Here is a 10,963-nt window from a genome sequence, read left to right as displayed (position 1 = left end):
GTTGGCGCAGTGGCTTACAAAATGGCACTCCCAGAAGTCAGCAAAATCCAACCCATGGTGCACGTGTCTCAGCTAAAGAAGATGGTGACCTCGGACATCCCAGTGAGTGCCGCTTTGCCCCCAACTAACACTATCTTGCAGGCGGAACACCAGCCAGCATCCATATTGGAACACAAACTCATCAAGATGCAAGGTGCGCTTCAACCCAGGGTCATGGTGGAATGGAGCCAGCTTCCCTCTTCCTTGGCTACCTAGGAAGAACCAGAAGACCTTCAGCTTCGTTTTCCGTTGGCGCCAGCTTGGGGTCAAGCCAGTTCTCAAGAGAGGGTGAATGTCACGGCTGACAGGGAGGGCCGGACTCACCAACTGGAACGAGAGCCCATGGTCTGAGCGTTAACGTGAAGAAGTGCTAAGAAGACTAGCGGCGCGTCGCCGACTAGGCCTGCAGTTGGGCCGTGCTCGAACAGGGCCTGCGTGCTCTACTCATTTGTGTATAACTAGGCCAGAGTACTGTAAGTGTGGATCATCGAGAAAGTGAATCACGAACTGGCTGAGAGAAAGAAGCCGTCCTTCTCCTCCAGAACCCTAATCCCCCCTTGCTCTCTCAAATTATCCCCTCTGCTCTCCCTGTAGCGCCGCCAGATCGGTCTGTAACAAATGCGGAGGATACGCCCCACTCCGAAGTCCACAATGAAAGTAAATCAGGAACATTAATAGTGCAACTTCAGATCAATCACATGGTTTTCAGCTTTATACAAGTCAAATATTCGGTAACACATAGTGGGACAGAATAAAGCTCCCAAAACATAATGAAGAGAACATGCCCGGCTCAATCATCATGACTGGCTAGTCTCCCATTACTGTCAAGCCATTAGACGGTAAATAGTACGTGATTATTATTATTGTTGTTGGACGAAGTAACAATTGTGTATATTTGCATAAACATAAGTAGATTCCCTGACAAAAAGAAATCAGTGGCGACAGGTGAACACATGCACGAATTAATGAAATGAAATTTATTGTTTCCATATAATACTACTAAAAGAATACCGCCCTCCACCCCACGGGCCCAGCACTCCCAGCCTCTCTCATCTCTATACATCGTCGAGCATGTACATCCCGTACCCGGTAAGTCGTCGTCTCCCTTGTTCTTCGCGTAATGTATAATTAAGTACATAATTAATTACCACAGGTAATTAAGAACTAAATCAAATCAACACCATCTTTTTTCTGGACAAAACTAAAAAGAAACGGGCGAAAAAGTGAAGAAAAAAAATTAAAAAATTCAAACTTTGGCGGGCTCTGCTTCTCGATCAGATGGATGCATGCACTGTTCAGTGGATGACTTGTTGCTTCTTGTCTCAGGTCGTCCTGTCCGGCGGCAAAGTCGTCAACAGGGACCTCATGGCCAGTTGTAGTACCCTGCGTCGACGAACTTCTTGCCATGGTGACCATGCACCGTTGTGTGCTTGCCTCCCGAGCTATGCATGTGGGGGATGTTGATGTAGAGCACGGCGGTGATGACGAAGGTGAATGCCCACCAGACGAGCACCACGACTGGCGTCTTGCCGTGCTTCCCCAGGATCCCCTTGGCGAACGGGTAGAGGTGGAACAGCACCCAGAAGTTGAAGAAGACCCCGCCGGCGACCTTGAGCCAGTGCGTCCACTCGCCGTCGAGCACCTTGGCGAAGGCCACCGCCGACCCAATGATGTTGACGAAAATGATGATGATGGGTGTGATCATGAGCGGCGTCCAGCGCACCACGTACAGGTCGGCGTAGGGGTCCTTCTTCTCGTCTCCGGACGGTAGCTTGGATGTGAGCTTGAAGGAGATGTCACGCCGGAATATCACCTTGGTCAGCACCTGGCACACGGCGGCGAGGTAGGCGGAGCAACTTGCCGTCATCCAGAACTGGCCGTTCCTGAACCACTCGAAGACGGTGACCCCGGCCCACTTGACCTCCAGCACGGCGATGACGAGCAGCGTGGAGAGCACGATGCCCAGGTAGACGTAGAACATGGTGGTGGGGCGTTGCACGATGAAGTGGCCGGTGACGAAGGAGAGCGCCGGCACGGTGGTGTAGAAGATGAGGAAGATGGCGGTGAAGGGGTAGGTGGTGATGTTGATGTAGGCGACGCGCTGCAGCGGGTGGAGGTAGGTGCTGCCGAAGAGCGGGTTGTTCTTGGAGAAGAAGATCTCGAGGGAGCCCGTGGACCAGCGGAGCACCTGGAAGAGCCTCTCCGTGAGGTTGATGGGTGCGGTGCCGATGAAGGCGTGTGGGTAGATGGAGCAGTAGCGTGACCGCCACCCCTTGATATGCATCCGGTACCCGGTCACCACGTCCTCCGTCACGGTGTCGTACACCCAGCCGATCTCTTTGCCCCAGCCGGTCTTCTTCTCGAACGCCGCGGCCGTCACGTTCACCGCCTCCACGATGGTCGCCTCGTCGGCCACGATGCCCTCAGCCGCCGCGGCGTAAGGCGACGGGTGCGACGCGCGCGGGATGCTGTCCACGAAGGCGTCCGACTTGCCGTACGTCTTCTTGGGCAGAGGCAGGAAGCCGTGCTTGCCCTTGGCGGGCACCGGCGCGGCCTTGGCCTTGGCCATGGTCATCTCGAGGCCGGGCTTCTCGTACTTGGTCTTGGCGAAGAGCCCGGCGAGCCTGGGGAAGCAGGGCCCGCCGACGTTGATCCTGGGCGGGTCGAAGCCGTAGACGGTGATGCGGCGGAAGAGACAGCCGGTGCCGACGTAGATGGGGCCCTGCATGCCGTCGAGGGCACGGAGGGTGCCGTCGAAGAAGATGCGGTTGTGGTTGGCGTAGAGGTCGGTGGGGTCGACGCCCTCGAAGCGCTGCGGGAACTGGACGAAGGCGACGGTGTCGCTGTCGCGTCCCACCATGAAGCAGATGCCGGCGCGGAGGGCCTGGGAGTTGTTGATGTAATGGTCGCAGTCGAGGTTGAGGATGAAGGGGGAGTTGGAGAGCAGCGCGGAGGCGCGGGTGAGCGCGTTCATGGCGCCGGCCTTCTTCTGGTGGTCGTGTCCGGGGCGCTTCTCACGGGACACGTACACCAGCATGGGGAGACGCACATCCACGCCGCTGAAGTCCAGTGGGTTGTCAGCGCTCGCCGGCGGGCCCGTCTGCCGGCGGTGGCTCGGGTGGTTCAGCAGCACCTGCATCCATTGCACACACACCATTGTCAGCACTCCATTCCTCTTGCAGTACAATCACAACTTGAGCTTAGGTAGATAGTGGTAAAAAAAAACAAGGTTAAATGAATGACACGGTTAATTTTAGCTGTTACTTTTACTTCTCGATCGCCATAGTAAAAGGTCAAATGATTCTTACTGGAGTGTTACTATTACTACCTTAAGGTGATTAGTGGTTGGAGTAATTAATTATTAGTACTACTAAGTATACTACAGTACAGGGTTAAGAGTTGGGCAGAGTAAACAAACTGATGAATGATTGAGGCAGTTAAGAAAGCAGGGCCGGTGAATTGAATTAAATGGGTCATAAAGTGGACGCTGTAGTGCTGTCGGGGGGAAAGGACCACCCCAACCACCATTCCTCGTCACAGCGTGAGTGAGTGGAACCACACGTTGCTGGCCACAGGACGAGGCGAGAAGAGAAGCATGCATGTTTTCTTCCATGTCTGTCCACAAGTGTGCTTGGCTGGCCGGCCGGTGGTTGCACTCTCGACCATCACCACGTCCATTCTGTCAAAATCTCCCTTGGATCGGCACAGCAGTGCAGTGCAGGCAGGCATCACATCAGATGGCCACTAATAACGAGGCCCTAACTAACCAAGATTCCAAGAACAGCAGCATGCATGCATCATGCACGGACGAAAGAGACCCTAAGTAAATGGTAGTCCTAGTGATAAGTATAGCAACTAGTACTGACCAGGACGATGCCGGCGTGGTCGCCCCTGCGGTGGTTCTCGGAGGCGTCCACCCAGGTGCCCTGCCACTGGGTGCCGTCGGCCATCCAGGTGGGTCGGGGCTCGCCTTCCCGGTGGGCGTTGGCGGCGTTGTACCCGTCGTTGCGCTGCTTGATGTCGTGCTCCAGGCTGTTGATTCTGGCCTTGAACTCGTCGTACTCCTTGCGGACGCGGCGGCGGTCGTTGACGAATTCGTCCTGGGCTCTCCCCATGTAGGGGTGGGACTTGAGCTCGAAGTAGCTCTCCGGACCCCTGGGCTCGATCCCGTGCTTGCGGCAGAAGGGCACCCAGAGGGTGGCGAACTTGGAGGACTCGGCCAGGGCCTCGTAGGTGAGCAGCATGCCACTGTCGTCAGAGACGTAGCATGTGTTGCGGTCGACGGGGTAGTCGGCGGCGAGGATGGAGAGCACGGAGTTGGCGGTGGAGAGGATGGGCTCCTTGATGGGGTCGGCCGTGGTGACGAAGATGTCGAGCCCCGGGAGGGTGGAGGTGCCGTCGGGGCGGTCGAAGCGCTGCCGCAGCACGGCCAGGTCCGGCACGCGGTTGATGGGGTTCAGCTTGGGCAGCTGATCCAGCAGCCAGGAGAAGCCGAACCAGAACTCGCCGCAGATGGATGTCACCCACAGCCACATGGCGTCAGGGTTCTTGTGGGAGATACGCCAGATCACGAACAGGGTGAAGGCGATCAGCCGAACGAAGATCAGCACCCTGCATTGCATTATTCACATTCACCGTCAGTTACAGTTCATCATCAGTTCTTGTGGGAGTAGTAAAGTAAAAATTGTTGGATTAATCGAGTGATGATTGGGTGCAATTATTGGAGGGAACATGCGCCATGTTCATCTTTTCCCTTTGCATTTCTTTTCCCTATCAGACAGCTAGTTTTAATTTTTTGCAAATGCCAAAAGGCGAGAGAGAGAGAGAAGGGCATCATGTTCTCATTGACAGCCAAGGCGGGAGCTGGCAAGTCAATGAGTGTGAGCTGGCACACTTGGCAGCAAACGGCGCCGTGTATGAGCACCGACATGCCTCGGCTGTCAGTAGGCCCGGGCCCCTCCCTCCCTCACCCGTCGTGCGAGGGCATGGACGCGACCGCCAGAGGTGGTGCCGCTGGATTCGTTGCTCCATTAATGGGCCTCTTTTCTCGTTATTTTCTTCTTCTTCTTCTTCTTTATGCTATTGGCGCCAAAAAGTCGTTGGAACCTTCTCCTGCTAATCGTTACTAGTAGTAGTAGGAGTACTTTGGAGTAGTAGTAATCTTTTTCTTGTTATTTATCTTTGGAGTACTTTGAAGATGTTGTGCCGAGTGCACTTCACATATCCTAGTGTTTATCTAGCACGCGCATTTCTTCTGAGTTGTAACCCTGCCACTTTAATATGGCTTTTCTCGGTGCCAACATGACTCACGCATTCTTCTGAAAAAAGGCATTCAAGCGGTGGCAATGGCACCACTTTTTTTTTTGCTTCTCCTCCTTTCTATGACATGACATGACATGATAATCTTCTTCTCGTTTTCTCCATAAAACGGCTGAAGAAAAACTAACGTACTAGAGGCTCCAGCGGTAGCATCATCCATCTATAACTAGACTAGATGCTCATATACTACCATACCATACATACATACGTTTCTCCAGTGACAAAAAAGGACATGTTACTTACTTTTATTTATACCTTGTCCCAACCCAAAAAGTTTAACTAACTTTCTCACTGCGACGTCCCCAGGGAGGATGGCGACGAGGCTTTTAATGATGTGGCTTGGATTCACGTGCAAGCCATGCCCACTGTCATCTCATCTCCTTTCACCTCGGATTCCTATTGCCATTGCAACCGAATCCATCCCACCCGCACACCCAGATTTTATTAACTCTAAAGTGGCAAGGATTTATGAGCCGCCAGGGTGGCCACCGGGGCCCACCTGCCAGGCAGGCCCAACGGCTAACGTACCCTTAAGCGGGCCCATGCAGCAGTGACTATGACTAGTAGTAAGATGGAAGAACCAGCGCCCCGCCGCACCGAGCCGACAGCCCACACCGGGACGCGCTGTTTTGAGTGGATTCGAGCCATCATTGGCCCGCCTCTAACGTGCACCTGTCTCGGACTTGTCAAATTTTAATCCATGTTTACATTAATTACCTATTAATTACTGTGATTAACACCGACCAGACCACGCTACCAGTCCTAGGACTAGTACCAGTCTCGATGAGCACCGCCACCGGTCAAGATCAAATAATCCTGACTGTCAGCCTGGCGTGGTGCTTGTTGGCTTAATCATTTTAGACTTGTTGTGCAAAATAATAGTAATAATAAATACTTACACAGTAAATAAGTATGAAATACTACTAGTAATTGTTACTACCGTGACGCAGATATAGGGAGTTTAGAGCATTTCTAGTGGCTTGTGCAAATGGTGGTCTATACCAAATTTAGACTACCACATGTCAAAAAACGTCTTCAGTGACTTGTCTATTGCGTCATCTAAAATTTAGACAATGTCCAAACTAACTACCCGTCGTCCACATTTGGACAACCAAGCCACAATGTCTAAACCAAAAATGTTGGCTCATGAGCTCAGCCATTCACCAATTCGGAGCAATTGGAGGACGTCGGCAGGGAGGCGGCCGCGCCGGCGCTGGACACGGAGGTCGTTGCGCCTGGACCGTCGCCTCATCAGGGTTGAACCTGTTGCTATTGTTTATTTCTCGTAAATTATATAGGGTGTTGCTAGTGTTGAACCTAAAATAATTTCGCGGCTGGTTTATTTTCTCCTTTATATGTCTTGCGGATGAAAAAAATAAATGAAAACAACTCAGAAATGACTAACATAAGATTTTTAGAAAATATAGCTGCTATAAGATACTATTAAAATATATGAAAGAGAATATAGACATCATATATATAGACAATCCGCTGGAAAACTTAGGTTGTCTAAAAGAAAATCTTTTTACACCATTGTATATATGTAGATATAGACTATTAAATTTAGACAAGCCACTAGGATGCTCTTAGTTGCACGTACCGGTAGGGGTGGAGAAGGACACCCTTGATTTTCTCGGTGCGGAAGACGGGGCGGTCGTCAACGGCGACACCGCTTTCGTCGGTCTCGCCGTCTTCGCCGAGCTCCACGCCCACCCAGCTCTCGTCGTTGACGGCGCCGATCTGGCCCATGGCCACGATGTCCATGTCCAGCGAGGAGGCGGCGGACGCCACCGCGGCCGATCCCGTGCAGGCGCACACCTGGAAGCCGCAGACGCAGGGCTTCCCGCTGGCGGCCGCCGGCGCCGCGGCAGCAGCCGGCTCATTGCTCCGCACGCGGCCTCCTCCGGCCACCGCTGGCGCCATGGGCGTCGTCCTCAGTGCACGCACTCTCCTTTACGACAAGGGGAGGTTACCCTCAGCAGCACCAACAATGGCAGGGAGGCAGGCAAGGTAGCTAGCTCTCCACGCTCAGGCAATGGGCAGCCTTTAGCATGTGCAGGGAGGGGGAAAAGGAAGCAATGAATGAATGTAGGGGAGGGGGAGGGGGAGGGGAGGAGGTGCGAGAAATGACGAGTAAAGTACGTGGGGGATTTATGGGCTGGGAGGCACAAGAAGTGTCGGTAGGGGTTCAAGCTTTGCTCAGCTCGCTTGTCTTGCTGAGCTATCCAACCAAGGGGTTGGAGGTGTGTGTGGGTTGTAATTGTGTTTCAGCGGTGTGCGGGTGTGTTTATATGTAGGTGGTGGACTGGCGAGCACATTGCTGCGGTGTACGCGTGTATGCCCAGCCCAGCCCAGCCCATCTCGCCGCACCGCACCTCACCTACCTACCAGGTTGCTTCCACTCATATTCCTGCCCCTGCCTGTGCCATGTGATTTGTGATGCCCTCCCCTCCCCCCGCAAGAAAACTAGCTTGCATTTCCGAATTTTCTTTTATCTTTTCGCTTGCATAAGCACTCCATTGTTAATTAATTAACGAATTGATTGGTGCCGCAACATGGGACGATTTCCTTTTCCCTCCTCCTCCACCGATTGAGGGCTCCTTTAATTCAAAGGAATTGCATAGGATTTTTGGAGGATTTGAATCCTTAGGAATTTTTCCTGTGATGCTCGTTTGATTCGTAGGATTGGCATCCTTAGGAATTTTTTCATAGGATCCATTTGTACTACATTTTGGAGGAAAATTTTCATCCACTCAAACCTCTTTGTAGGATTCCTTTTTTTTTCTGCGCTATCAAACATTCTTTGAGATCCTGTAGGATACTATGGGACATGTTATCCTATTCCTGCATTTTTTCTATTCCCTCATTTTGACAATCCTGCGAATCAAAGAGGCCCTGATTGTACTAATCAGAGAGGAGGAGGAAGGAGGAGGAGGAGCTGGGCGTAGAATAAAGGTACCGGGGCGATGAGTGGCGATGATGATTAGTTTGTTTGTTATGCGAAGTGCCTGTGTTTTTTCTTTTTCTTTTCTTAATTAATAATAACTTGGTGGGGCTTGCGAGCTTGGTCTTGGTTGCTGCCCTTGATTGAAAGATTCTTTTCTTGCGCCTTTTCTGCTCTCTCCCAGTCCAAGCCAGCCTGACCCGTGAGTCCCTCCCTGTAGCATCCTGCAGCATCGCCATGCATGCATCAGTGAGCTGTTTTGAGTACCGTACAAGCCTCTTTGCTCTGCTGTGACCTTGCAGCCCAACGGCAAATACCATCTCTTCTGTCCACGGAATTTTTAGCCTCTTGATCTAGTAGTATCTATGTGCAAGTTGGGTTGGGAGAAACATTTTGGAGCACTAGTAGCAAACTGCGAGGACTCGCTCATACGTGCTCACATATTCTTGTCTTGTTGGTTGAAAAGTGGCATGCAGCGGAGCCACGCAAGGGAACAGTGGTCGGAGTAATATCGGTCACAGCAAAAGGTGGACATGCAGAGCCCGGTTCTACCACTGCCTCCTCCTTTTTTTCCCCCTTTGGTTTTGGTTTTGGTTTTGGTTTAGGCTTTGGCTTTGGCGAGCAAATGCTTCACGAGAAGAGAAGGAATGCGTTGGTCCCCTGGCCGGTTCATTGCCACAAGGAGAGGCTTGCCGTTCTGCCCGTTACGACGTCCCTATAGAAGCGGCGGGGAACGTATCCGACGAGAAATCACGGCGGGAGGAGCATATAATCCGTCCTGATGGAGCTCCCTGAACTAACTAACGGGAGGAATTAAGCATGAGGTCTACAGCTCGCTCGCGCCCGGCCAATTCGCAAATTAGGCCAGTTGTTAGGACAATGACGCGCGCGCACCAGGCCACCCGGCCCCGTGCCCAGACCCCGAACTAACCACACCGCCACGGAGAGGACAATTAAACCGACACACAAGAAGAAGACGATAGAGGCGGGCCGTGTATGGACGGAGAGGCCGGAAGAGTAATTAACCGGGGGTTGATGTTGTTGTTGCTGTTGCATCGAAGATCCAACCACATATGCGGGCACGCTAGCCCCCAGCATTGATGATAAACTAGCCACAGTGGGAGTAACTTCAGCAGTAACATCGAGTCCAACTCAGCAAATTTGCTTATATGGCAATGAGTTAATGAAGAGAGAGGTAGTTGTAGTAACTTAGCTAGTTACTGTAACATCACATGTTCCAATGTAATATGAGTCTATAACCTAATAAATGAATCTTTGCATGCTATCACACTTAAGTTACTACCCACTATGAAGGTACTAACATAGTCTAAAAATATGTGTATGTTACTAGTGTATGTTACTATCCATTGTGGCTAGTCTTACTACACTCAACGAGTCCCACAACATCTACGAGGAGAGGGGATGGGAGGGAACGGACGAAATTTTAACGCTTCACGCTGACGGTAATGTAATGTGTGTGCATCTCCGTCCGGGGCACGCGTACTTGTTTGTGTGCGCGCACGTCTGTGGAGAGGACGCTAATGACCTGATTGACGCCCACAAGCTATGCCATCAGCGATGCAGATTTCTGGCCAATCTCCTTGTTGAACTGCTCCATCAAGATAATTCCTAAGCTGCTTGCCCACAGACTACAGAATATCATTCTGACTATGATGCACACAAATCGATAAGGTTTCCTGATAAACAGATTCATCTAAGATTGGTTGGCCTGGGTATATGAATTCGCCGATCAATGCCACCGGTTTAGAGAGGAATTGATTATTCTGACGTTCACTTCAAAAAAAAACATTTGACATGATTAAGCACAAACCTATTGTGGAGATTCTTGTTGCTAGAGATTTTGGATTCAGATGGCTTATGTGGATGGATATGATCTTCAATTCTGATTTTTTTTTCTGTTCTTCTAATGGAGTTCCTGCGATGAGGACATACTGAACCAATTATTAGAACGCACGCATGCCAATTAAATTACCAGGTACTTTTGTTTTTTCGTAACGATCCTAATGTTCATGAGATTATGATGCTGTCCAAATTGAATATATTTATTTTGATTACAAATGAAGGACCCAGCATGGACAAAAAGGATGAACATTGAAGCATGATCAAGCATGGAGAAGATGGCGCATGTAAGGGGAACAAGAACGGAGTTTCTGGTCGAGTTTTTAGCACTTTGAAACCACCATGATGACATAAAAGAACATGAAAGAAATATACAAAACGATTTTTTTATAAATTTCGTCCATAGCTAAGGGCTATTTCTTTTGACAACTTAAAAAATAAGCCACCTTCTCCTCAACTCTTTCCATGAGATGCCTCTTTTATCCATTGGGGCTTCTAATAGTAATGAGAAAACTAATTTAGAAGTCTCAAAAAATTTAGGAGGCGACTTATTTTTTAAGTTGGGGAAAGGAAGCTTATTTTTAAGCTGCCCAAAAGAAATGGCCCTTGCGCCACCTTATTTTTGGGTTAGGCCCATTTAGTTTTGAAATACACTTAGGTCCTATTTGTTTGGGCTTTTGCTTCTGCTTTTGTAGCTTTTTCACTTTGACCAAAAAGCCATAGAAGCTCCTAAATAGGTGCTTTTGAAGCTTTTATGGCTTTTGATGAATCAATATAACAGTGGAAAAGTGGCAAAAGCAG

General features: G+C 50.5%; 1 protein-coding gene across 1 annotated transcript; it reads right to left on the bottom strand.

The window, feature by feature from the left end:
* Nucleotides 1–1,001: 1,001 nt before the first annotated feature.
* Nucleotides 1,002–7,606, bottom strand: LOC119328914 (probable mixed-linked glucan synthase 6). Its single transcript, XM_037601909.1, has 3 exons — nucleotides 6,959–7,606; nucleotides 3,906–4,650; nucleotides 1,002–3,172 (listed from the first exon to the last, which is right to left on the bottom strand). The coding sequence occupies exons 1-3, from the start codon at nucleotides 7,279–7,281 to the stop codon at nucleotides 1,403–1,405; spliced, it is 2,838 nt and encodes a 945-aa protein (XP_037457806.1). The 5' UTR covers nucleotides 7,282–7,606; the 3' UTR covers nucleotides 1,002–1,402.
* Between the last annotated feature and the right edge of the window lie 3,357 nt (nucleotides 7,607–10,963).

Source organism: Triticum dicoccoides, chromosome 7A (assembly GCF_002162155.2).
Source record: "Triticum dicoccoides isolate Atlit2015 ecotype Zavitan chromosome 7A, WEW_v2.0, whole genome shotgun sequence".
Lineage (NCBI taxonomy): Eukaryota > Viridiplantae > Streptophyta > Magnoliopsida > Poales > Poaceae > Triticum > Triticum dicoccoides.
Note: the sequence above shows the minus strand (reverse complement) of the source record. Positions and strands in the feature narration are given on the sequence as shown.

Bases quoted from the DNA above. Each gene is read 5' to 3' on its own strand.
- LOC119328914 (XM_037601909.1), bottom strand. From the start codon at position 7,281: ATGGCGCCAGCGGTGGCCGGAGGAGGCCGCGTGCGGAGCAATGAGCCG. The intron at 4,651-6,958 runs GTACGTGCAACT...AATGCAATGCAG, and splicing joins GTCCTTCTCCACCCCTACCG to GGTGCTGATCTTCGTTCGGC. The intron at 3,173-3,905 runs GTCAGTACTAGT...CAATGGATGCAG, and splicing joins ACCACGCCGGCATCGTCCTG to GTGCTGCTGAACCACCCGAG.